The sequence below is a fragment of the Molossus molossus genome, unplaced genomic scaffold (genome assembly GCF_014108415.1).
Source record: "Molossus molossus isolate mMolMol1 unplaced genomic scaffold, mMolMol1.p scaffold_m16_p_8, whole genome shotgun sequence".
NCBI classification, from domain to species: domain Eukaryota; kingdom Metazoa; phylum Chordata; class Mammalia; order Chiroptera; family Molossidae; genus Molossus; species Molossus molossus.
The window spans coordinates 5576244-5603638 of NW_023425402.1; the positions used below are offsets into that span (position 1 = coordinate 5576244).

Below are 27395 nucleotides of genomic sequence, written 5' to 3' on the forward strand. Positions count from 1 at the left end.
TCGTGACCAAGGCCACGTGGAAGGGGTTGGGTGTGGAGTCCAGGGACACCTGGGGCCTGTGAGCCTGGCACAGCAGCGGACCTGGGGTAAGCACCCACCGCCGCTGCCCCCAAAGGAGAAGCCCAGTGCCAATGGGCCCCGAGCAGGACACACGGGGCTTCGCGGGGGTGGCACGAGCTCCAGCAGTGGGGGCACAGCATCTGCCCTCCTGCCCTCTGTAGCCAGAGAGGACTGAGGGGCCGGGGCAGGACCCCGCACGCTGGCCCTCGGGGACTCCTCACACCGGGGGCGGTGCTGACAGCCCCTCCTACAGACGAGGAGACAGGCTCAGAGGAGCTGAGGCACCCGACAGAGCCCACGCTCCGGGAAGTGGGACTGCAATGGGCAGGGAAGGGGAGGCCTGGTCCCTGGGTCCCTGACCCCATCTCCTGCAGTCACCCCCACCCCTGGCAAGACCCCGAGGCACACACCAAGCCCACCAGCCCTCCTGTGTCCAGCCCCTGCCGTGGCTTCATCACCGTGGGGACCACGGCAGACACTGCCCTGGGCGCCTCTTCAAACCTCTCCCCCAAGGGGGGCACCTCTCCACACTCCACTCCTCTCCCCCAGTCTCTCATGGGTCAAATAAGAACCAATGAGTCCACACTGACAGTAAATAGGGTCAAATCAAACCCACCTCACGAGAAACAAGCCCACTCCCTACCTCTGGGCAGAGGCTGGAACCCTCCAACATCCCCAGCTCCTGGCACAGGATCGTAAGGAGGGAGGGAGCATGGGGGAGTCTGGGGTTCCCCATGGTGCCTAGGCCCTTCTGGATCCCCCTTGACAAGCCCCTCACTCTACAGGCCAGCACCCAGCACCCAGCCCCTGGTCAGCACCCAGACCGAGGCCAGCACCCAGTCCCTGGCCAGCACCCAGCCCCTGGCCAGCACCCAGACCGTGGCCAGCACCCAGTCCCTGGCCAGCACCCAGTCCCTGGCCAGCACCCAGCCCCTGGCCAGCACCCAGACCGTGGCCAGCACCCAGACTGTGACCAGCACCCAGCCCCTGGCCAGCACCCAGCCCCTGGCCAGCACCCAGACCATGGCCAGCACCCAGCCCATGGCCAGCACCCAGCCCCTGGCCAGCACCCAGACCGTGGCCAGCACCCAGTCCCTGGCCAGCACCCAGACTGTGACCAGCACCCAGCCCCTGGCCAGCACCCAGCAGCCACCCACCGGCCAGTGCTTCCTCCTGCAGGGCCGGCAGGAAGCCACAGCCACTTGCCAAGAACGTGAGCACCTGGGTAGCAGGGCCCTCAGAGACCTCCTGCCCAAGCTGGACTTGCCGCGGGGAGACAGGCGAGAGCCGGGCAGTGCTTTGCCCAGGGGCACACAGCGGGGGCAGAGCCCCTCCAGCTGAGCTCTCGCCACTGCACCGGGGGCTGGAATCCAGGCCAGCTCTCCGACCGCTTCCCCGCGTCACTGAAAGCAGAGCCCCCGCAGTGAGGCGGCGCACCCCGTCCCTCCAGGCCCCAGCAGCCCACTCACCTCTCCCAGCTCCCCAGCTCCCACCGCCCTCACCCAGCCCTGCAGGAGGGCCCTGCTCACCCCCAGCTCCACACCTTGCCCCCGCCTGGTGCCATTCCTCCAGTCAAAACTGGCCTGTCCTTGGTCCCACCCCTCAAGGCCCTGCCCTTGCTGCAAGAGAGTGGACAGTGTGACGAAGAAGTGTCACCTGGTGGTGATGTCCCGTAGACAGGCTGAGCGCCCACAGGCCAGCATGTGCTCCCACTCCTCCCAGAGACGCGCAGGGCGCGGGACCCGGCAGGAAGCCCGCTCACCGCAGCGCTGCCTGAAACAGCAGCTAGGAGGGGACACGAATATTCCACAAGATACACTGTGGTGTGCTGGGCCATGGGCTGTTCCGGAGTCCCAGTGTTAAAACAGCCCTCGTGATCGGCCGGCAACATCCGGGGAAGTTACTGAAGAGTAAACTGCAGCAGGTCGTGTGAAGACCACACGCTGAGATGTACCGCCTGCCACACGCACACACACGCGCACACACCCGTGCACACGCAGAGCTGCATGGAGGCAGGACATTCTGTCTGTGGGAGCCTCTGCGGTCTCCCGGCGCCTGGAGCAGGGCCTGCACGTACTGGGCGCCCCACAAATGCGCACTGAGTGACTGCACGGGACAAGGGGTCCCACCACCCCAGAGTCGTGGTTGCCCCGGGGCAGGACAGGACAGGGACGGGCTCCCTGCGGGGCTTCCAGGCAGTCCGTTTACTTCCTCAGAATAACCAGAGGCAAATATGGCAAAATGCAAATGCTTGGTCACGTGGACACCAGGACCCAGGCCAGACAAGCTCTCAGACACAAGGGACAGTCCTCGCGTGTGCTGCCTGGCGGAGAACACCCCCGGGAACCCCAGCCGCCCTGTGTCCTTCTATGAAACGGGCCACTCGGCCACTCCCAGCCCAGTGGCATCCAAAGCACACCTGGGGGGAGGGGGCACCCGGGGCTGCCAGCCAGCCGGCTCCTTCCCCTGAGGACGGCTCTGGCCTGGCCAGCCTCCCCGAGGACAGGGCAGCTCAGGCCGGCCAGGCTGCTGGAGAGGCAGGCAGGTGTGGACTCTGCCCAGACTCCTCCCGGAGCTGCTGCCTTGCCTGAGAGCCAGGGGCTGACAACACTGGACTATAAATCCCACCCCTGGTGAGGGCGCTCTGCTGAAATTACCTTGTTTTCCTGCCCTCCACTGCCTGGCTTGTCCAAGCCTGGACCCTCCGTCAGCACAGGTGGTCCAGGGAGCCTGTCTGAGGACTGGCCCTCGGAAAGGTGCAGGCACACTGAGGGCCGCCAGCCACCCGCTTTCCACCTGGAGGTGTCTCCCCAGTGCCCAGTGCGATCATCACACCTGTGCTCAGCATCCTCCTCCCAGCACCTCCCTGCCCCACCGGATGGCTCTCCCACTCCGCCTATTTAAACAAGTCTCCCACCGTCCTGCAAGCAGCCCCCAGGTCTCCTGCCCTCGCACCCCCGCCCTGGTGGCCTGGGCAGCAGAAAGGCCTCTGACTGGAGCGGCCTGCCTTTGCCACGCCCATCCCAGGGGACCTGGCTCATCACAGCCACATCCCCCAGGCTCGGGCATCCCTCTCACGTTCCTTCAGCCTTCTTCCAACTCCGCATTCATCTCTCACCAGGAGACCTACCCTGGCCAGGCCCCAAGGCCCCAAGGTTAGAGCCTTGCCCAGGGAGGGGCTAAAAGGCCAGCCCACAGGCAGGGAGGTGGCCCAGGTCACCAAGACAGGGCACCACAACCAACAGCTCCCTGGGGCCTGGAGCCCACCTCCTTCTTGCTCCGGCGCCAGGGCCCTGGGTCACATTCTGCAACCCTGGCTGCTCGCTCTGCCTGGGCAGCGCCCAGCTCTGGCTCCAGGGCAGGGAGGAAAACGTCTTCTGGAGCATTTCCCTGCGGCCCAACCGTGCAGAGGGCACAGCCAGGCCTGTCCTCGCAGTCCAAGCAAGCAGCCTTTTAAATTTAAAAGGGGAGAAAAACAAGGAAAAGACAAATGCTAGGAAATCAAGCGGAAAAATCTACATTACAGCAAAATGTGAAGGCAGCAAATTGCAAAGTGGAGAGAAAGCAGGGTTTACACAACCCAGGGGGTCCCCAGTCCCCTAGGTTCCCAGCAGAGAGGGAGGTGGGGGAAGGCGTGAGGGAGGCTGGAGTCACCCTGGACTGCATGGCCTCACACACACATGCACACACACTCATAGGCATGCATGCACACACATGTATACATAGGCATGCACGCACACACATATGCACACACATGCATACACGCACACACACATGCACACACATGCATACACGCACACACATAGGCATGCACGCACACATGCACACACACACACGTGCTTGCACAGTCCTTCCCTCCTTCCCTCCCACTCCAAAATCAGCCTTCTCCCCAAATTTGCACTCAGCAAAGGAAGCTAGCTACTCAGAAGGGTCGATGACTAATAAGGTGCTACTTTTTTTAAAATGTGTTTATTTATTATTTTTAGAGAGAGAGGGAAAGATAGAAACATCAATGAGAGAGAAACATCAATTAGCCACCTCCTGCATGCCTCCCACTGGGGATTAAGTCCACAGCCCAGGCACGTGCCCTGACCGGGAATTGAACCAGCAACCTCCTGGTGCATGGGACGAAGCTCAACCACTGAGCCACTCGGCCTGTGCCTAGATAAATGGAGCTCTACGGCAGATTCCAGGCAGCAGTGCTGCAGCCAGAGGGGTCTTTCGAGGTTGGAAAAGCACCCAAGCCCTGAGTGAATGCCCCTAACCTGAGGCTATTCCAGGGTGGGCAGGACAGTGAGGGGGTGGACTCCAGCTGGCTCTGGGGGTCCGCAGGGGCGAGAGACAGAGGCAGGGTTCAGGCCTGGTTCCTGGCACCACACCTTTCTGTGCCTGCTCCAGGCCCACTCCCACCATCCAGTCTCCATTCCAGCCTCTAGATTCTAAAGCACAAATCTGACACATGGCTCCCTGCCTCCGTGGATCCCGTGTGTGTGCATGTGAACGTGTGTGTATGCATGTGTGTGAGAGAGAGAGAGAGAGAGAGAGAGAGAGAGAGAGAGAGAGAGAGAGAGAGATACTCAAGGCCTGCATTTCCTCCTTGGGTCTACACATCCAACCTCACCATGGTCCCGACCAGAACTCACCATCCTATACATCTGCTCCCCACAGGCTTGAGAGGCAGCTCCCTCCGCCAGGAGGACCCTTGGGCTGGTCAGGGACCCTCTGGCTCCTCCGTGTAGCCCTTCCCTTTCTGGAACTCGGTCATCTTGTTGGCAACTGCCTCTCCACTCGAGGCCTCATGGGACCCAGCACGCAGGTGGTGCCTGCCCAGGACTGGCAGCGATCCATGCTACCTGGAGGAATTAGCCCTCGAGTGACCAGCCAGCAGAGCAGCCTGGCAGGAGCTGCGAGCATGGGTGTGGGCACAGGCTCTGCAGGGATCTGGGACAGGCACCTGCTCCTGCTCGAACCCTCCCACCTCCTGAGAGCCTCCCTAACCCCACAGCCCACTGCAACCTCCCTTCTGTGTCACCACCTGGTCACGCTGAGTGCCCAGATGCCTGTGCACACACATGGGGCATCCACTTTGCACTTAGCACCTACTTCGTGCCAGGCTCTGGGCTAAAAGATAATCCACCCCTGTGTCTGCCCTGGCAGGACCCGCCGTGAGCTCCATGCACACGCGTGGGCTGGGCGTCACAGACACCTGGACACCTCTCAGCCTGGCCTCCTCTCCACCTGGATGCGAATCCCCTGCTATGAGCACTTAGGGAATACATGTGAACACAGAACGAGAGGAGAGGGTAGCTGAGTGAAGGGCGGGTCCACAGGCCCGGGGCCTGTAGAGAAAGACGTGCAGCAGGGGGCATGGGCCCCAGGCAGAGGACAGTCACCTGGCCTCGCACCCAGAGGGGTCTCCCTGATGCACTGCACCAGAGGGCGTGCACAGCGTGAACACTGCCCGGTGCCCAGCTTCCCAGTCCTCCAGAGGATGGTGGCTACCGCTCCTGGCTGTGTGACTTTAGACAAGTTATGCAGCCTCTCTGAGCATCAGGCTTTCCATCTGTGAAATAGGGAAGGACTTAAAGAAACCATACTGTGAAGTTGGAGTGCGGATCAAACAGGATGGTGTTTGTGAAGGCCCAGGTCTGCCTCCAGGAGCCAAGGCCCGGGTCTGCCCGGAGTGGGCAAGCCCGAGTGGGGTGAGGCTGCTGGAGCAGCAGAGCAGGAGCTGGAAGGACAGGGACCTCATCACCCAGCTCAGGTTAGGAGCCAGGCTAATGAGGTCCATGTGTTCTGGGGACCAGAGAGACAGGTGCTGGGAAGAACGCAGGTCCATCACTCAGAGGCCCTGGGACTGTTCAGGGCAGGACACGCGTCCTTTGTTTCCTAAACAATCTCAGCACACACACACACAGGCCACACCTCCCACAGCCACACACAGGCCCCCGCCTCCCACAGCCACACACAGGCCACGCCTCCCACAGCCACACACAGGCCACGCCTCCCACCGCCACACAGGCCACACCTCCCAGCCACGCAGGCCACGCCTCCCACAGCCACACACAGGCCACGCCTCCCACAGCCACGCAGCCACACAAGCTCACTCAGAGCCACACAGCTTCACACAACCATACTCATCACACCCAGCCTTTCAGTCACACCCTACACAGTCACACAGCCACAAACCTACGCACACTGGCACACGAGTCGTGTGTCCACACCTCCCCAGAGCCACCAGCCAGACCAGCCCGAGCCACACCTCGGCACCAGTGATGCCTCCCCTTTGCTGCCGGCGCACAGGCGGCCTGGCTGGGGAGCACCCATGGGCACGGGAGCTGACTGGATGGAGACATGCGTGCCTGTCAGCCAACAACTGCACGCCGAGCAGCCTCAGGAGCCCCGACTGAGGCCGAGTCCTGAATTTTCTCCGAAACCCTCTCCCCAGGCCCACCAGACCCTCCACTCATGCCCAGCCCTGCCCCCACAGAGAAATGGGCTGGATCTGGGGGTGCAGGGGCACAGACACCAGAAGGCTGGCCTGGTGTGACACAGGGCTGAGCCTGGGCACAGGCAGGGCCCCTGTCCCATCTCAGTCACCTACTTGCTTTGTCACAAAAGCCACTTCACCCACCCTCTCTGAACTTCCATTTCTACACCTGTAAAATGGGACGCATTATCCCCACCCCAACAAGCAGGGCTGCTGTCGGATTAAAGGGATCACCTGTGCACAGGCCTGGCCTGGGGGGACATGTGGGGAGGGGAGAATGCAGGCTTTGGGTGACAGTCGCAGCAGCTGGGCTCAGGCCTGAGTAGGGGCTGCCGTCCACCCCCAGGGGGCGCTGCGCAGCAGCATCCGTCATGGCCTGCAGCTCTGAGCAGAGTGAAATCAGACAAGTGATCGACCTAATATCTTAACACAAACCCATTTGGGTAAAACCCATCTGAAGTGAGAAAGGAGGAAAAGAGTAGAAAAGGAAACAAAGGTGTTTGGAGGCAGGTGAGGGGGGCAGGGACTGGAGGGAGCAGAGCACAGAGATGGCTGGTTCTGGGCCTGCCCCACCCAAGCCATCCTGGGAGACCACTGCCCTACCCCAGGCCGCCCGCTGGCCCCACCTTCCCCCACTCTCAGTGGCAAGAATGAGAGAAATCCACCCATTTCTCAGATTTAGTTCAGAGAAGGAGAGTCTGACCCAGAACTGCTGAGAGTTCATTCAGAGTCCTCTGCCCAGGAGCCACTCAGAACAAGACTCCCACCCCTCCCCCATCTGCCCCGAGCCCAGTGGTCCCCCGGGGGTGAGGTCACGCAGCAGCCTCTCGCCCCTTCCTCAGCCTCGGACTCCACGCGCTACCACAGCAGGCCCTTCACCTCAGCTCCCACTCTGCCACCCTTGAGCTCTGGCTCGTCCCGCTCCCAGACACCTCCTGCTTCTCCACCTGCTCAGCCCCACCCATGTCCCGAAACACCCCAGACCCTCCCCAGTCGCTGCCCACTCAGGCTCTCATCACACCCTCTCCGCTGGGCTCTCGAGCCTCTGCCTGAGCTGCAGTTGGTTCTGTAATTATGCTTCAGGGCGTGAGGGCTGCAGCCAGGTCACCTGGGTTCAGATCCCAGCTCTGCACTTCTTAGCTGTGTGACTTTGGACAAGTTACTTAACTTCTCTGGGACTTGTCTCCTCCTAATAGAATGTGAAGATAAGTGAGTTAATACATGCAAGGTGCTTAGAGCACATACGTACTCAATATGTGTTTGCTGTTACTACAATACTGTCTGTTTTCTCTAGCCCATAGGCCCCTTCCCGGAGACAGTCTTCCTCATTTCTGACTCCCCGGTTTCCAGCAGAGTGCCAGTCACAAAGTCAGTGTTGGCTGAACTGAGCCTAATTTCCAGCACTGTTGTGTGCCTGGCCTCTTCACCCCAGACCCCTGGCGAAGAGGGGCCAGCCTGGGCTGGTGGCGGAGACCCCTGTGTGGGGCAGGGGCGTGGAGAGATGACCTCGCAGCCCCACAGCGGGCACCAAGGCTCGCGGGCAGGGAGGGGCCAGGCTAGGGGCCAGCAGCAGGTCTTCAATTTGGCGGGAGAGGAACAGGCAGCTGCAGGCCAGGATGAAATATGCAGGAGCCCACATCCCCAGGAAGCGGAAACTGACTAGTGAAATGAAATGTTGAGGCGTAATTACCCAGGCAGGCGGAGCATGTCTCCTGCTGGCGCGGGCTCGGGCCCACCCGGCCACAAGCAGGCGGGGGCAGTGAAGCCCTGCGGGACCCTCCCCCGCACCAGCCCCCACCCTTCCTCTTTGGGCCAGGCAGGGGGAGAGCGGCAAGGGGCTGGCTGACCCTTTCCGTGGCAGAAGGGCAGGACCCGCAGAGAAGGGGAGCCTGGGGGGGCCCTGCTGCTGGCGGTGTCCGGGGCCATCCCTTCACCCCACCAGGCCTGGGCTCCCCCAGCCAGGAAATGGGGCCACTGACCACACCTGGGAGGGAAGACGGAGACAGTGCGTGAGTGTGCCCCATAATCTGACCTTCGTGGAGGACGGTGGTGGGGTGGGGGCCCCCACAGTGAGGACAGGCAGACAGTCTGACCCAGCGCACCGCGAGGGCTTTCCCGAGGCGCAGGGCAGTGCAAGCTGAAGGGCGAAGCTCAGGGCTGAGGCCCAGATGTGCTCACCTCTGCACAGCCACCGCTGCCTGGGCTCCCCCGACACTGCCGGGGAAAGGCTTGGGGCCCTGCAGCCGGGGGCCCGTGTGGCCAGTCACGGGAGGGGACAGGCTGGGACCAGGGAGAGGAGAGGAGGGCTCTAGGCCTGAGTCCCTGGAGCAGGCTGAGTGGGCTCAGGAGGAGCCCAGGAGCGGGGCCTGGGGAGGGTGCTCAGCGGACCCTCAACCTGTACACCAGAGCCGGGGAGGGGACGCTGCAACCCTAGTTTTTCTCAACAGGTACTTGGGACAGCTTTTCCTAGTGTGGAACTGTCCCGGGTTGCAGTACGAGGGACGTTCTGGGAACCTGGGCACTAAAGGTCAGTAGGGACCCATGTCATGGGGGCATTTATACCCCGGGTGGGCTGCCCGGGACCAAGAGCTCCTTTCTGAGCTAAACCAGGCCCCAGGCCGCCCAGCACACCCACTCACACACGGTGCCCACAGGGCCTCACCACGGCACAAACCCACTCCTGACCCCGCTCGCCAGACCCGAGCTGCGCCTGCAGACCTCAGCCCGCCCAGCCCGGCCCCCAACTCTCCACCAGCCCTGCCAGCCCACCCGTCACTCCCCTCCCTGGCTCCTCAGTGGCTCTCACTCCCTCGGGGCAAAGTCCAAGCTCCTCGGCCCAGTCCTGAGGCCCTGCAGCCTCATGTCCCACCAGCCTCTCGTCCAACAGCACCTGCCACATCAGACAGGAGTTCCCATCTCCGGGCCTTGCTCGGGCTGTTCCCTCTGCCTTTGTGCCAGCTCCTGTCTATTCCTGGGGAGTCAGCTCAGCCCCCACCTCCCCCAGGTGCCCAGAGCATCCCAGTGTCTCAATTACTGTATCAGCACCATGCACGGAAGTGATGGGCTAGACGCCACCGTGCCCACCGGCCTCAGCTCCAGGCACAGGGCAGCACCGAGCTAGCCACGATTTCCCAAGCACCCCTGTGCCAGGCACTGTCCTGGACACTGGGGTGCAGCCATGAATAGGAAACACAGGACTCCTGCCCTCAGGGACCAGACATCCACCTGCGACGTAGATGACAGATGCTAAAGGAAGAGTTAATTAATTAATTAATTAACAAATAAAGGAATAAATGGACTAATTCATTAATTAAGAGCTGGCTTATTGTCCAGAAGGTCTCCATGCCCCATCTTCAGCTCCTGTCCCTCCACCTTCCTCTTCCTGTCTTCTCCCCCCACTCACACACTCTCACACTCACAACACACACATACACACACACTCACATACACTCACACGTTCACACATTCACACTCACACATACACACTTGCATACACACACTCACATGCACACACACACACACTCACACACACGCTCAAACACGCCCTGCTCCCCATGAGTCCTCGCTCCCTCATGTTCATGCAGCACTCCTCAGTGAATATTTTCACATGTTCTCTCATTAGCTCCTCCCAAACACCCGTCTTAGGTATCGCGTCCAATGTACTGAGAAGAGAACCAAGCCCCACGACCCAGAGCTCTGCTGCCTTCACCTTCCCCTCCCCAACCCTCTTCTCCTCCTCCTCCCTCCTCCTCCCTCCTCCTCCCTCCTCCTCCCTCCTTCTCCCTCCTCCTCCCTCCTTCTCCCTCTCCTCCACCCCTCTCTCCCTCCCCCTGCCTCGTGACTGACCAGTTGCCTCACTCTCTGCCCTGTGGGTGTAACAGGCTGGCCGGCAGCCCCAGGGCAGTGGAACATGGGGCCTGGGCTTCCCTCCCCCACCCCTCTGCAGCCCCTACTCCACCTCCTCTGTTTCCTTTCTCCCCCCTCTTCTCTTCCTTGTCACTTTGTCCTCCTTCCTCTCCCATCCCAAGGCCTCCTGACTCACTAAAAATGAGAATTTGCAGAGATATCCACATGACCACTCTGTCTATAGCAAAATGGAGCACGGGCAGCATGCACCATGGGCGGCGGGGAGAAAGAAGACATCATCACGGAGGACAGCCCCACGGCGGACAGCCCCACGCAGGACAGCCCCACGCCGGACAGCCCCACGCAGGACAGCCCCACGCAGGACAGCCCCACGGCGGACAGACCCACGCAGGACAGCCCCACGCAGGACAGCCCCACGGCGGACAGCCCCACGCCGGACAGCCCCACGCAGGACAGCCCCACGCAGGACAGCCCCACGCAGGACAGCCCCACGCAGGACAGCCCCACACCGGACAGCCCCACGCCGGACAGCCCCATGCAGGACAGCCCCACGCCGGACAGCCCCACGCAGGACAGCCCCACGCCGGACAGCCCCACGCCGGACAGCCCCACGCAGGACAGCCCCACACAGGACAGCCCCACGCAGGACAGCCCCACACAGGACAGCCCCACGCAGGACAGCCCCACGCAGGAAGAGGCCAAGGGCTCACCCCGGGGTCTGAGCCCAGAGGCAGCCCCCTCCCCTTCGTGGCCTTTCCGATGGCTAGTTCACCTGTTGCCGTCACTCTCAGAACCAACACAGGAGGGACTACAGTTATCGTCACTTTACACATGGAGAAATCGAGAACCAAAAAGGAAGGGGCCTGTCCAAAGACACACGGCGAACCCCAGGCCTGGGGGCAGCACTGGGCATGGCTCGCTCACCCCCTCAGGTGGGCCTGCTGACCCTCCTCACCTTCAGAAGGAGGTGGCATGAAGAACCAAATTCAGCACGAAGCCCCCCTACCCAGAGCACCCTCCTGCTCCCCTGGGACTGACCCACCCCTTCTTCAAGGCTCCCCCCGCCCAAGGAAGACCCCTCCCCCACCGCACTCTCCTCCGCCGCTGCCCTTAGCCAGATGCAGACTTGGAGACGCTTGCCTCCCAAATCTCATCCCAGCTGTAAAACTGCTTCAGACCCACCTCATCCCCAGAAGCATTTGCAGCAATTCCCAGAAATAAACATATTTGGCTAAAAAAATTTTTAACAAAATTGAGGGGAAGGGAGCTGCACTTTGCAGATGCGGCTGTCTGCTCAGTGTCCACAGACTGGCCAGGACCCGGAGAACTGGCCGTTCGCTGGGGACCTGAGCTGACCGGGGCGGTGCTGGAGGCCTCGCCCCGGGGCGGTGCTGCTGTCCGTGGTGCTGAGGTCAGGCAGGTCTGCGGACGCCGCTGCCCTCAGCCCACGCGCAACCTGACCACAAGCCCAGTGGGCTCAGATCCAAAGCACTTCCCAAATCTGTCCCATCAAGCCCCAGTCCATCCGCACGCTCCTCTGCGCACAGCCCTCCGCTGGCCCCATCTCACTCGGAGCAAAACCGAAGTAAGTCCTCACGGTGACTCAGAGGCCCACGGACCTGCCCTCCCTCCCTGCCTCTCCCCTGGCTCATTCTGCTCCTGCCTCTTGGCCATTCCCCAAATGCCAGGCAGGCCCCACCTCGTTGCCCTCGCTGGTTCCTCCGCCTGGGGCCCTCTCCCCACAGGTCTCTGCAGGGCTCACACCACTCTGCACCTCTGCAGAGAGGCCTCCCCTGACCCGCTGCCCTCTGCCCCCTGATGCCGCATTCCTCTTCCTGGGATGCCCACAGCTCCCGTGTGAATTCACCTCACACCGTGATGTGCTCACTTGTTTACTGCAAGCTGTGCCCTCAGGGTCTGAGTCAACGCCTGGCACACGGTAGGTGCTCAGTAAACATTTATTCACTGAATGAAGCACTGCTGAGGCGAAGGACAGACGGAAGGGCTGAGGAGCAGGAGGAAGGATGCCGTCCCCTCCTCGCGGCACGGCCCCTGGAGCAGGCTGCGGTGTGGAGGCCTGGACTCTGTCCTCTGAGTCCCTGAAAGCCCAGGAGCAGGACGGGGGCCGGCGCTGAAGGAGTGACCACCAGGGCATGTGTCCCTCCCCACCCCAGGCCGGTTATGCCCACTTTTAGACAGGACCCTGACAGGCAGGTACCAGGCCACACTCGGCTGGTGACACCTGTCACACACACACTCCCACCACAGGAGCCACTCACCTCCTCCTTCCCCGGCCCTCTGTGGGGAGGGTGCTCCTAGGTCCGTCCATCTGACTGACACCAGTGCCTCCCTGGGGAAGCGGGGTGAAGGGACCCCCGATCCCTGGTTGAAAGGAGAGCTCTGCCCCCTCCCCTAGAGCTGCAGAGCTGGGCAGCGCCGGAGTGGCATGGACCTTCCACGCTGGGACAAGCCCTCGGGTAGCCTAGGCCTTGGTCACTCCCCCTGTAAATGGGGACAATCCTCAGGGCAGCTGCGCAGGGGCCAAGGGGGGTCCTGGGCCTGGCATCTCCTGTGAGGACAGATAATGACACGATCCCTAAAAACATGTACATGAAAACCAAGGGAAGTGCAGGGGTCCTCACAGCCAGGCTGAGGGCCCGCGCAGGAGCAGAGCCTGCGGGCTCAGAGGCTCTGGGCGAGGACTGGGGGTGGGCACAGAGACGGGGGGAGGGCTGTGGGCCCTGCGGGTCCCCAAGCGTGAGCCACTGAGGACCCCATAGCCCCTTCCTGGGGTGGCGGGGGAAACACTGGAGGTTCGGGGAGGGGAAGTGACCTGCCTAAGGGCCCACGGGAGTAGGAATGAGGCCACAGGCCCACCCCCGACGGCCGGCAGCGGGGAGCCTGGTGGGAGGGAAGCAGCCTGAGCTCTCAGGGCCTCCTGAGCTGCGGAGAAGAGGGTGGGACCTGCTTCTGCTACACACCAAGGAGCGCCGAGTGGGGACTTGGGGTGCTGGGGACCCCACCCCAGATAGAAAAACAGGCTCAAGTCCAGTAATCAGCAAACAGGGGGAGAGCTTTCTGGGGGTAGGAGAGGGCAAAGGTCCTGGCCTCCAGCACCTGCTCTGTAGCAAAGGGAAAGGGACCGGCAGGCGTCCCGTCTGGGCACCTGGGAGGGCAGAGGCCCACACAGTGAGAGGCTCAGGCAAGGGCAGGAGGAACAGACAAGGTCACTAAAGTGAACTTGGAGAAAATGCAGAGATTTGTCAAAGGATGAGTTCAAGAAACCGGAGGCTGGAGAGGCTGAGGAAGTGGGTCGCTGTGGATGTTTCCTTTGTGCTCAGGTCTGGGCCCAAGAACAACAGACACTGGAAGCCACAGGGCCACCCTCGGTGCCCAGACCTCCATGTGGCAGACAGAAAAGCCAAGGGAAGTGGGTGAAGGACGTGAAGCCCTCAGACGTCCCCTGACACATCACCTCCACATTGGGGATGAAACTGAGGCTCAGAGAGGGAGAGTGACCAGCCCAGGGTCACACAGACACCCAGAGACAGAGCCAGGACTAGAACTGGGCCAGCCTCCCAGCCCAGGGCCCCATGCCCCTCCACTCTGGTCGGGCAGCTCAGTGCAGGGCCCAGGCCGTGCCAAAGCTTTACATGTGTTAACTCCTCGCGCTCACAGCAACCTACAAGGCAGGTACTGTTAACACCCCACTTCGCCAGACGGACAGAGGTGCACACACCCTAAGTGACTGCTTGAGGCAGCACAGCTTGCGGGGGCAGAGCCAGCACCAGCTTTTTTTTTTTTTTTTTACTGATTTGAGAGGGAGAGAGAGCCAGAGCCATCAATGAGAGAGAACATTGATTGGCCACCTCCTGCATGCCCCCCATTGGGGATCGGGCCCACACCCTGGGCATGTGCCCTGATCAGGAATCGAACCGGCAACCTCTTGGTGCCTGGGTCGAGCTCAACCACTGAGCCACACCGGCCACACTGGACAGCATCCAGCTCTCAATCACTCCACTCTACTGCGCCGTCCAAAAAGACAGCCTCGGAAGGCCAAAGCCTCAGAAGGGGCTGCCGCCAGCAAAGGGCAGATTTTTTAAGCCCAAAGGAACCCTCAAGCATGTGCCGCGAAGGAGGCCAGGGAAAGAAGCGGTTGCTTCCATCCCAGCGGGAAAGGATGGGATTCGGAGTGGCAAGGGCTCGGGTCTGACATCTTCCCGCGTCACTCCGCCGAGCTGAGGCAGATCGGATGTCACTCTGTCTGCTGCTCCCGTCGTGAGAGGTCAGGGCGAGCACCTCAGCCAGAGAGACAGGAAGAGCGACCTGATGCCACTCAACCCGAGGACTCGCAACACAGAGGTGTCAGCGCCCCAGAGTGGCAGAGAAATCAGAGCAGACAGGCAAAATGCCCGAGGGGGCCAGACAGGCGCAGGGTTCATCGTCACAGCGGGACACAGGCTGATCTGACAGCCACCGAGCAGTCGCACTAACGCCAGCACCTTGCCCATCTCCGGGCGCCGGCTGGGAGGCTCGGCCAGCGAGGGATGGATCTCACGGCTCCGCGGGAGGTGCGCACACCAGGTCCACTTAATTCCCACCCACAGGACAGTGACGGGCGGTACAGCGGAGCCAAAGATGTGATGGGAACCCAGGCCTGTTCGGCTCAGCAGTTAGAGTGTTGGTCTGCAGACCGAAGGGTCACAGGTTCGATTCCGCTCCAGGGCATGTACCTGGGTTACAGGTTTGATCCCCAGCCCTGGTCGGGGTTGTGCAGGAGGCAACAAATCGATGTGTTTCTCTCACATCGATGTTTCTGTTTCTCTCTGCCCCCCACCCCGCTTCCATTCTCTTTAAATTTTTAATTTAGTTTTTAAAAGATGCAGTGGGTCTCAGGTTCAGGGTGGCCTGGTTGATAAGCTAGGATGGTGGGGACTGGCTGCTGGGCAGGACTCCCTCCCACCCCACACCCTTGGAGACTGCCTGGTCAGCGGGCCGGGCACACCGGGCCCCAGCGGCCGGGTCCCTGAGCTGCGAGTCCAGGAGGCAGCTGGAGGGACAGTCCAGAGGTCTCTCCCTGAGGCGATGCTTTGAGCCATCCGTGTCTTGTAAACACCAAGCCAGCGGCAGGACCCGTCCTGCTTCCCTCCGCTAATGTCAACTCCATCTCATGATTCAGGGCAAGGCCGCAGGCTCCAGGCTCCGTCCCCTTGCAGCTGCCCCCCCCCCCACCCCTGAACCAACGCCCAAGTCCTAAGTGCCGCCACTTGACATCCACTCCAGCCCTGCTGAGACATGCATCCTAAGTCCGTCCCTGTCCGTGGGTGTCCAAGGGTGTTCTCAGAATGAGTCAGGGTCGGGGAACAAGCCCTGGCGGCCTTTGTTTGCGAGGAGAATGTGGTCAGGGCCATGGCCGTGAGGACGCAGCCTGTCGGGGTCAGAGCTGGGTCCTGGAGCCGGGGACGGGCCTCACCTGCTGCAGAGACAGGGAAGCCCAGAGGGCAGTGACATGCCCCAGGGCACAGGGCTGGTCATCTGTTCGCTATTTGTTCATCCTACAAACATCTGCTAGGGCCCCGCTGTGTGTCGGGGAGGGCGAGGGGCACACAGCCATGAGGTCCTGTCCCGACCTGGCCTCGAGGAGCCCAGAGTCGAGTGCAAGGGACAGAGGGAGAGTTGACAGGCGGTGAGCCCCAGGGAAGACCATCCCCACCCAGGTGAGCAGCTCTGCGTGGGGGCCAGGGGTCAGGGGCCTGCAGGGAGGAGGGGTCTTGGCACTGAGCCTGGAAGGCAGAGAGAACCCGGGCCCTGAGCAGGTTGGAGGTAGCAGGTGGAGAGGGTGTGTGCTCACAGAATCTGTCGGGCAAGCAGGCACGAAACCAGGTGCCAAAGATGTTTAAATACAGGGTTGGCCTCAAAGAAACCGCTCAGCTCCATTCCATATTGGTCCCTGTCCCATGGCCACTAGGACAAGGCCAGGCCCCTCACCGGGGTCCCATCTGCCTTGTTCACTCTTGCTCATGCTGTTCCCCCACCTGGCAGGCCCTTCCCTTCCCCTGACTTGTCCAAGCTCCCCTCCCCTGAGCCTGTGGGGCTGCCCTCTGGCTGGCGGGGCCCCTGCACCCCCACGCACTCCCTCAGCACCTGATGCTGCGGGGCAGGGTCCTGCCCCCACGCCCACCAACAGCAGGGCCCACGCCCAGCTCCCCCCCACACCCGCAGGTGTGAGGTAAAGCTGTGGAGCCCAGGCCAGCTGGGAGCCTCCAGCGGGTCTGGAAGGCTGGGCCTGTCCCCTTCCCGCCCTCGGGGGGCAGGCAGCCCTCAGGATGACACAGCTGAGGCAGGCCCTGCGGTGAGAAGTGAGAGGACACTGAACCCCACATTTCAGCCTGAAGCAGCTGCCCCCAGAAAGGATTTCTGTCCTCAATGAGTCAGTAGAGACCCGGGGACAGCAGGAGCTCAGGGGGGAAGGAGGCTGAGGTCCCAGGGCAGCCTGACCGAACCCTCGATGCCTCTGCTCTGCCGGCCTCAGTCTGCCCTTCTGGAGGCTGGCAGAGCAGCCTCGCAGGCCCAGGGCCAGAGAAGGAGTAGCTGGGGATTCTGTGGTCAGTCAGCCACTCCGCAAACCCTCTCTAAGCAACCACCGGTGCCCGTCAGGGACTATGCTAGAGGCTGGGGTGCAGCAGAGAACAAAACAAGCGAAAAATCTGCCTGGTAGACCTTAAACAAATAAACATTTACATGTCAAGTGCTTTAAAGAAACAGAGCAGGGAAGAGGGGTGAAGAGTAACGGGCTGGGGACAGGCTATGTGCGACGCGGTGGTCACAGAGGCCCTGACATGGGGACACCTGGGAAGGCACCCGCATGCACTGAGGATGTGGGCCACATGGGTCTCCAGGGAAAGAGCCTCTGGGCAGAGGGACCAGCCAGTGCAAAGGCCCCGAGGTGGGCTTGTCTGGAGTGTTAGAGGGGCAGTGAGGCGGCTCTGGCTGGAGCAGGGAGAAGTGGAAGGAGACTGGGTCAGGAGGTGAGGGAAGGCAGCAGAAAGGGTGGGGGGCACCCTAAGTGTCCACCCTCAGGGGTGTCTGGATCCTGGGAGTGCCCCAGGGCAACCTCTCCTCTGGTCTCCCAGGAACATGAGCACCCAGAGGGGCCGGCACAGTTCTCTGCAGCTGGCCAAGCTCCTCCCCCAGCCCCTCGCAGCCTCCAGGAGGCCAGAGTTCCATTCACAGCCAGAGAAGCTGAGCCCAGAGCTGCACATAGCCAGCAGGACGAGGAAGCAGCCCAGCCGTGGGCCGCAGGCCCCGCCCTGCCTGTCGCCGCTCGTACCCAGGCCAATGCCACTGCACTGCCAGGGGACATCTAAACACAGGTCTGAGCCTCAGCCCTGGGAGGTGGAGCTGGAGGTCAGACCAGCAACCAGTTGGCTCATCAGCATCTGGGGACTCTCAGTGGGGAATGCAGGGACAGAACACAGAGACGAGGCTTTGGAACCTCCCAGGGCGCAGTGGACAGGATATCCCCAGGGAGCGGCCTGGGCTGCTCCTTCCTGCCACACCCAGAAAGGCCATCTTGTTCCCACCCTGGGAGCACAGCCTTGACGTGCACAGGGTGCTGGAACTGCTCGCCAGGAGGACCAGAACCAAGCCCCCCGTGAGCCTGGGGAGAGGCCCCTCTTTCTTTAAGCCCTCGGCCAATGTCCCGATCAGTGCTGGTGCCACCTAGGAGCTCCCCACGCAGAAAACATTCTGGCTGTGTGGCCATAGGAGACTGACCTACCCCCTCTGGCCTCAGTTTCCTTATCTATAAAATGGGCATAATTATGGTCTCTGCAGGTCCCCGGAGCCTAGCACACAGTAGGTGCCGGGACCTGCTGGCCAAGCTCTGGCCACAGCTCCGATTGTATCCTCGGCCTGCGAGCACACCCTCCTCTCTGCCCCACTCCTCTGGGCAACCCACTGATGGCTTATACTTCAGAGGACAAATCAATACAAGATACGGCCAAAGACATCTTTAATCTTTCGCAAGGATTAGGCTACAAGGTACAGCGGCCTCTTTCTACTGGCCATTCAATTCTGATTTCAGTTTGGCCAGCTGGAACATGGCTTTCTCTCTCCGTTTCTGTTCACTCGCCCACAGACGGTCCTCCAAATAAACTTCATGTAGCAGGCAGGGCAGGGAGACCTAGCTGCCACTGGCCAGGGCCCAGGGCTGTGCACCCTGCACTGGGGGACAGCGAGGGGATCTGGGGACAGGAGGTGCAGCTGGGTGGGAGGCCAGGCCCTCCGCAATGCACGGAGAGCAGGGACAGCAGCACTGTGAGGCGCACCTGTGCCAGGGCAGGAGTGTCCCTGAGCTGGAGACTCGGATACAGTAGCTAGTTTTCTTACTTTTTGAAAGGACCTGAAAAATCTTGAGTAGACATTATATTTTCTAACTACCCAACACCTGATTAGATGCTTATGGGAAATTTAAATAGAATCTTAGCTTCAGATAAAACAAAATGCCCAGATTCCACCCATATCTCATGCCTCTGCCGCTCATAATGCTGAGTGTGCATGTGTGTGCATGCATGTGTGTGTGTGCGTGTGTGCATGCCTGCGTGTGTGCACACATGAGTGTGTGCATGTGCATGTGTGCATGTGCACGTTCTGCACATGTGCGTGCATGTGTGCGCGCGTGTTGCACAGGGAGGGCACATGGGTCTCAGTTAACGCAGTGGGAAACGAGCAGAGAGAGTGACAAGAATACAGAAGCAGTTAAGGCCTGAAGTCCCGGAGCCAGCCTTCCAGAGCTCAAATCCCTTCTCCACAAGTAACGTGCTGTGTGACCTGGTGCCAGTTATTATTTGGCCTCTCTGTGCCTCAGGCCCTCCCTATGGAATGGGGGTACGTACTCACAGGGTAGGGAGGAATACCCAGGGCAGCAGGAGTACGACGGGTGCTCAGCACTGCCAGGCACACAGGGGCTACAAAGACTGGGGTGACTGCTAGGTCCCTCATAGCAGGGACTGAACATGACCAAACGCTAAGATGCTGAACCTGTGTCCCTGCCTCACCCGGGATCTTTGTCCCCAAATCCTGCAAAGGTTGCATCTTACACAGAAAGGCAATAAACTTGTTTGGAGAAAGATTCAAGCCACTGAGGAGGAGAGGAACCTGGGGGGGGGGGGGCTGGGCCAGTCTGAGCAAAGGAGGAAAGGGTATGACGGCCACCAGGAGGGCTGTGGCACCAGCATCTGACACTGCCACCGGGGGGGCTCGGGGAGCTGCCACCCCTGTGGCTGGAGATGGGAGTGGGTCCGTGCAGCCCGCTTCCCTCTGCAGGCCCAGCTGCCGGAGCGGGGTGGCCGGGAGTCCCCGCCATCAGTCAGCGCTGCCCCACCTCCACCCGCCGCCCTCTCTGCCAAGTGGCAAGCACCCGAGAGGCCTTGGCTGTACAATTAAAGAGGCTTATCCAAGATTTATAGCAGAATTATGCCCTCCGGGTGTTACTGATGCCAGCCTCCGGACACCCTGGTCCTTAGAAAAAGCTGTTAAGAGTCCAGGGTTATATGAGTATAAATACACAGACACCATCCCCCAAGGTCGAGGGTGCCGCAGGAGCTATTTAAAGACAGGGCCTTGGGAGAGGCCCGGAGAGGGGGCGGTGGGGGCCCTCTCTACAGAGAGGTGGGTCTGCCTCCCACTCCCCCCCACACCCCACCGGCTACCCCTCAGCCCCATGGCCCTCAGTCAGCCACCCCTGCAGGCAGGGCTCGCCCAGCCCAGGAGGAGCCCCCAACCAGGGGCCGGCCTGCCCCAGGAGCCTGCCCTCCCTCAGCAGGGCACTGGGACAGACCCCGAGGGTGTTAACCCCGTTATGTCAGCCTCTCTCCGCCCGCCAAGGGCGAGGGCTTTACCCCGGAGCTGCTGACTCAAAGGAAGGAGAGCAGTGAGCTTCACCAGGCCGGCGGCCGGGGGCCCGAGGACAGCACACTTTCCCACGGTCCCCACCCCCACGGGCACCGACCACACCGCCGCCGGGGTCCCCACCCCCACGGGCACCGACCACACCGCCGCGGGGGTCCCCACCCCCACGGGCACCGACCACACTGCCGCCGGGGTCCCCACCCCTACGGGCACCGACCACACTGCCGCCCGGGGTCCTCAAACCCCCACGGGCACCGACCACACTGCCGCCGGGGTCCCCACCCCCACGGGCACCGACCACACTGCCGTCGGGGTCCCCCCCCCCACAGGCACCGACCACACTGCCGTCCGGGGTCCCCCCCCCGACGGGCACCGACCACACTGCCGCCCGGGGTCCTCAAACCCTCCCCACGGGCACTGACCACACTGCCACTAGGGGTCCTCAACCCCCCCACACACAGGGCACTGACCAACACTGCCGCCCGGGGTCCCCACCCCCACGGGCACTGACCACACTGCCGCTCGGGGTCCTCAACCCCCCTCCATGGGGCACCGACCACACTGTGCCCAGCCAGCAGTGAGATGTGGCTCCCCGCCCCTGCCCCTCACCCCCACCAGACCACTCAGTCTAGGGACTCCGAGTTCCTGATCCCTCAAACAACCCTTGCTCCAAGCACCTGCTAGCTGGCACCTGGGACCTCCCTTAGCAGGCCCCGTCCACCCCACCCCTTGCCCTCCTCTCCACTCCAGGGATGCCAGGCCCCCTGCCACCTGCCACCTGGCCGCTGCTACAAAAGCCCTTCACACCCACTGCTCCCCCCAGGAGTCACCCAGCTCCCAGCAAGGCCTCAGGCCGGTCCCCAGTGCTGCAGGAGAGACTGAGGCCCACCAGGGGCACGGCCCAGGGCAGGCAGAGCCCACAGCAGGGCCCAGAGAGTGACTCTTGGTCAGTGCTCAGCACGGTGCTGGGCCCCACCCAGCCCCCCAGCATGACCCTGCAGGGGCGCCTGACTCACCGTCCTCTCGGGACTTCTGGATGAAGGCCTCCACGCCACTCTCGCCGTAGCTGCCCTCCGAGGCCAGCGTGGACACGTAGTTCCACTTGAGGGCGCGGACGATGTCCACCATGGCCTGGGCCTGGTACGTGTCCGAGGGCACCACGCGGGAGAAGAAGTCGTAGCGGCTGTTGTCGCTCAGGTCAGGGGCTGTGGAGGCGTAGCTGATCTGGGGGATCTGGAGGTGAGAGGGGCCACTAATGGGGTTGGCACCCCCACCCTGCCTAGCCAGCACCGCACCCCTACACACTAACCTCCCTTCTGTCCCATGGCCTCGGAACTGACCCAGCCCTTCCCACCAGCACTGCCCCCTCTAATCCTGGGGGACACCCTGTGACTGAGTCCCAGAGATGGTGGGCAAATGGTTGGCCAGCCCTGCCCCTGGCTCCGGCCCCACCTCCAGGCAGCTCTTCCTGACCCCATGCCCCCTGTGGCCCTCCCCACTGCCAGCAGGAGTGAGGCTGGCATCAGGTGGAGAAGTGACTGGCATGTCAGCATCAAACCCTCCTCCAGAAAATCTCCCAGCTAGCCTTACCCGGGCCTGTGGCCGATGGTCCCCCAACAACACACACATACAAGCCATTGGGAATCTCATGCATGCATACACACGTGCACACATGCACATACTTGCACATAAGCACATGCATGCACATACTTGTGCACACTCTCACACACTTGTATATGCACACGTGTGCACACATGCACATACACGTGAGGGACCTCTGGGTGCCTTGATTTACATAAAGAGCTGGAAGATCTCAGCTGGGGAAAATCCCCAGGTGTGTGAAATGGTTTGGCCTGGGGATGGGGTAGGGTGAGGGTAGTAAGATGGGACCGTGGGGGTCCATCTCCTTTCCCCAGGTAGCCCCTAGATCACCACCCAGCAGACCCTGTCCCCACAACTCCCTCTGGGCTCAGGCTCCTTCCTCCTGCCCAGCTCAGAGGAGACAGAGCCCCGGCTCCAGCTCCCCTAGCCCTACCCTCTCATGGATGGAATCCCAGGAGGCCAGAGTGGGCAGGGCCTTTGGGAAGGCCCAGGACTCAGGGCCCAAGAGGCAGGGCCCACCAGTCCCACAGCCTCTCAACAGCAGACTCCAGACCTCCAGCCTCTCCCCTGCCCCCACTACCCCAGCCAAGGAGCACTTACCTGGCCCACAGCGCCCACCGTCCCGCCTCAGGCCCAGGTGAGATGAGGAGCCTTAAGCTGCCCTTCCTCCCATTGTTAACATCCCCCAGCCTGAGGATCTCGCCTCCCCTCCTCCCAGCCCCGCACTCACTTCCCCAGTGCCCCCCACAGGACTCTCGCTGCCCAGGCTCCCCAGGTGCTTACGCCCCACCATTCGCACCTCCACGCACACCACACGCACTGTTCCCGCGCCCGGCCCTGCCCTCCGCTGTCCAGGGTGAGGTGTGAAGGGTGGGCATACTGATCTGGGCTGATGTCAAATCTAAGATTTATCACCTTAGCGGATCACTAAGATTCAATCCTGGCCCAAAAAAACAGAAAACAAAAGGAAACCTCACAGCCAGAGCTGAAGGTGGGGAAACGTTCCGGGACGAGAGGACTGGGATGCCCTCTGGACAGCTGCTTGCCCACCTCATCCCTGCCTCTGGTGTCCCTACCCCCAAGAAAAACCAGGGTGCAGGCCGCGCTTGGCCCTCGACGCCCACCAGGCAGGCCCAGCCGCCCACCACTGAGCCCACTCATGGGCAAGGACCCGGTCCTGGGGGGCGGGGGGCTTGGTGGGGCGACGCACAAGTGCTGCTCTGGGTTTTCCGAGCCACGAAGCCCTCTCGTTGCAGTTCTGTGGTCTTTATAACGTGGTACCTTCTCCGCCATGCACTGCAGCACCCTCTGCAATAGCAACGCTTTGGAAACGGGCTGATGGAAGAAGCTTTAGCCACACAAGGAATACTATGCAGCTGCAAAAAGGAACACAGCAGCCCTCCACGCACTGCTCTGGACCGCACTCTCAAACATGGGGTAAAAACAGCAGCAGCGAGAACCAGGGTGCAGACCTGGGCACAGCAGCACCCTGCTTATTGTGTGAGGGGCGAGCATACTCAGCTATAAACTCACACAGCCCTGAAACAAAATGGTCACAGTGTCTCTGGGGAAGGAACCAACTGGTTGGGGGCAGGGTTGGGCAGGGACCTTTCACCTTGAACCCTCTGAACCTTTTGCATGTGGAACCATGCAAACAGAGCCCGTTTAGAACCCAGCCACAAGACCCAGCCACGTGTGAATCTCAGTGAGCACATGGGCCTCTCCCGCCTGCGCCAGCCGGGTCTCTGCCTTGGACACAACTTCGCAGGAAAACACCACCCTCCCAAGGGTGGGGAACCTTTTTTTCTGCCAAGGGCCATTTGGATATTTATAACATCATTCGTGGGCCATACAAAATTGTCAACTTAAAAATCAGCCTGCTATATTTGGTCAAACACTTAATTAACTCAGCCCTAATGTGATGGCTGGGGCTGCTTCTCTGTGGCGAGGCTGTGATGTGAGCTGGTATTGATTTCGAGGGCCCCACGTTCCCTACCCCTGTATCTAAACATAGCCTCGGATTGGCTATCTGATGGTTAATTTAAACAGTGTTGCTATTTTTAAGGTCTGATAAATGATGTTACAGTTGCAGTCTGTTTGGTTGATTGGTTTATGAGTCCCTGTGTCTCAGCGCAGGCTGTCTGATCCTCAGCACTAATACTTTGGGGGGATATTTCTTTGTTGGGGGGCTGTCCTGTGCCATGGAGGAGGTATAGCAGCGTCCCCATCCCCTACTCACCAGATGCCAGAGCACACCCTCCCCTCATGGTGACACATGGCCAAATGTCCCCTGGGGGCAACCCTGTCTCCGCTGACACCCACTGTTTGAGAGAGATGCAATAAAATATTGGAGATGAAGTGAACTAACAAGGTCTGGGGTGTCCTTCAAAGACATCGCGGGGGGGGGGAGTGCACGAGAGCTGACAACGCCTCAGTGGTGACACATGGGCGCTCAGCCCTATTTGTTGAGCTTGTATATGTGTCTGAAATGTCCACATTTTTTAATTTGTCAACAATAAAACAGAACAAAATGAATGCAATTTCCAACTCGTGCCTCCGATCAGAAGTCCCTGACTTGGGAGCTGAGCTGGAGAAGGGGGTGGAGTCGGCTGCCAGGCCCTGGGGCAGCCTGCGTTCCCCTCGCCTGGCCCTAATCACCCACCCGGGAATCCACTCTCCTCCTAATTAGAAAATTGTGTCTTACTTCTGACGTTTTCTCCCAACACGGCCTGCAGTCAAAAGTAGGACACAGTAGGACACAGCATCTCCTGTCATATCCTCAGAGGACAAGAGTCAGCAAGAATCCCGATTCCAGCAGCACCCAGCCAACCACAGGTGTCCTACTCTAGGTCTGTCTGTATGTATTTTTCTCTTTCCTTTCTGTCCACAGAGCTCAGACCTCATGTCCCCACATGCAAATCTTCCCTGTGAGGCAGAGCCCAGCTCAAATGTCACCTCCTCCGAGCAGCCTTCCCTATGCCCTCATCCTCCAGAGAGTCTGCTGAGACTCTCCACGGCACGGAGCCAGCGGCTCCAAGGGCACCGGGCACATCCTCTGAGCTGTCTGGACACTTGGTCTACGTGTCAATTCAACAGGCTTTCTAAGGCACCCCACTGTTCTGAGGAAGGCCACGTGGGGAGCAGGGGGGACTGGATTCATCCCACCCCCAAAACTAGTCAATACCCACTGCACTGTGGGATGCCCTGGGAAGGGGGCGGGTGGGACGCCCCTGCCTGACACACTGTCTGCAGCTGGCACCCGGTGGATCCCTTCCAGGAGGGCTGAGGACTGAAGGGCAGGGTGTGCATGGATGAGCCTGTTGCCCCCTCTGGCTTCAACGAGGCTCATGCCACTGCAGAGAGACAAAAGCTGCTTCCAGGGTTGAGCAACAACGAAGATGAGTGCCAAGTGCATCTGTGTGTGCGCGTGTGCATACACAACACGTGCTGGAGCACACGCCCTGAGCACACGCGTGCACAGTACCCTCATTCTTTATTCCTCCACCACAGGCACTGAGCGTGGCAACCTGCCAGGTGTGGTGCCGAGTACTGGGGACAGACGGTGACCAGGGCCCTCGTGCGGCTCCCGATCTAGAGATGTCAGTGGAAAGGTGATCCAGAGGTCTTCGGTGGGATGAGGGTCCAGGAGGAAAGAGAAGAAAGGGGAGGAGAGGGGGACTATTAGAGAGAGGGCTGGGGAAGCCCCTCTAACAGGTGACATTTGAGCCAAGACCCCAAGGAGACAAAGGTGGAAGCCACGTGGGTATGTGAGGGAGAGTGTTTCCTGCAGAGGAAAACAGCCAGTGCGAAGGCCCGTGTGCACGTATGCACGTGTGTGAGCACATATGTGCGCTGTGTCTGTGCACACACGTGTGTTTAGAGCCTGACTCTGTTCTCGGGCTGCTGTGCTAACCCGCAGCCACACGCACCAGGTCTGGGGACTGCACACCGCTCAGGCTGTGGATCACTGGCTCCCAGACTGAGAGACGCCCGCCCCGTCCCACACCACCCGGAGCAGGAGTGGGGGCTGGGAGGTGGCCGACTGCTCGGCATCTCAGCCCACTCAGGGCACAGTCTCCTGGCGGCCACTGCTTCGTTCAAGGCTTTTCAGAACAGGCAGGAGTGAAACCTCGGACCAGCACAAGGCCTGGGACACCTTGAGCCAAGTGGCAGGATGTCCATCACCACGGATACCCCAGGGCCCCCTGAGAAACCCCAACCCTCTTGTTGTGAGCTTTAGTGTCTAAAAGCACCTCCTCTTCCCTCCCCTCCCTATGCTGGCACACCCGTAAGCTCCCAGCACACACAGGAGCCCGCCGCCGGGGCTGCGCGACCTTGCTCTGTCATCCTGCGCGACTTAGGCAAGCAAGAGGCCTCTCCGGGCCTCAGTTCTTTCCCCTCTGAAGTGTCATAGCAACAACAGCAAGGACTGCATTAGTGAGCACACGCAAAGTGCTTAAAGCATGGGGCCTCGGCAAACGCTAGAGACTACTGCCGGGAGGGAGGCAAGGCTGGGGCCCTGGGGCCCATTTTACAGATGAGGAAAGTGAGGCTCAGAGAGATGAAAATGCCCTCTGAGTACCAGAGCCAGGAGATGCCTGAAACAAGGCAAAGAGAGCGTGCTGCCTCCCAGTTCACCACCCTGAGTCCCGGCCTCAGGCCCTGCTCACCACCACCCCCCGCCCCACCAGCTGACTGCTCCTTCCGTACTACCCACAGGCCAGGCCAGGCAGCCCCGTGGGGGCCACTAACCCAGCCTGGGCCAGGGTCCACACAGACCTGGGGGCCCCACCTGCCCACCTGCACCCCCGAGGCCCGGGAGCAGGGACCCTGCATGGGGCCAGGCAGACCTGCAGCGGGCTGCCTGCTCTTGGCCCTTCCGACCCTGGCTGCTTGAGGCCTCCGCACCGACTCTCAGCACCACTGTTTCTTCACAGATAAAAGGCAGCCAGGCACCCTGGCCAGTGTGTCTCTGTGGTTGGAGCGTCAGCCCATGCACCCAAGGGTCTTGGGTTCAATTCCCAGTCAAGGGCGCGTACCTGGGTTGCAGGTTCAATTCCCAGCCCCTGTAAGCATGTGAGGGAGGCGACCAATCGATGTTTCTCTCTCCTCCCTCCCTTCCTTCCACTCTCTCTAAAAATTAATGGGCAAGAAATATCCTCAGGTGAGGAATAACAAAAAGGGGGGGAAATGCAGCCAGGACTTGAGGTACATGGAAGTACACAGGCAGGAACGTGGGGTCAGAGAGGGGCCAGCTTCCAAAGGCACAGCCTGCACTGTCCGGGCTTAGGGGCACCATCCTCCACCCCCGACACCCCACCGCCTGAGCCGTGAAGGGTCTTCGCTGCAGAGACACGGTGCCCAGAGCGAGAGGTGCTGCCGGGAGAAAGGGGGGTCTCCCTGAGAACTGGGTGCAGTGGGGGCTGCACGCGCCCCCCTGGAGCGCTGAGCACCTCCTGTCTGC

The 27395-nt window shown here is 61.1% G+C and overlaps 1 protein-coding gene across 3 annotated transcripts in view; it reads right to left on the minus strand.

Annotated features, from left to right (window-relative positions):
* GRM4 (glutamate metabotropic receptor 4) overlaps window positions 1-27395 on the minus strand; it is a 112689-nt gene that overhangs the window by 39833 nt on the left and 45461 nt on the right. For 2 of the 3 annotated variants that reach the window (XM_036248497.1, XM_036248498.1), the window contains one exon: window positions 21346-21562. The exons of the other annotated variant lie outside the window; for it this stretch is intronic. In XM_036248497.1, coding sequence (XP_036104390.1) covers window positions 21346-21562 — 217 coding nt within the window. The remainder of the gene's footprint in view (window positions 1-21345; window positions 21563-27395) is intronic. 3 annotated transcript variants of the gene reach the window in all.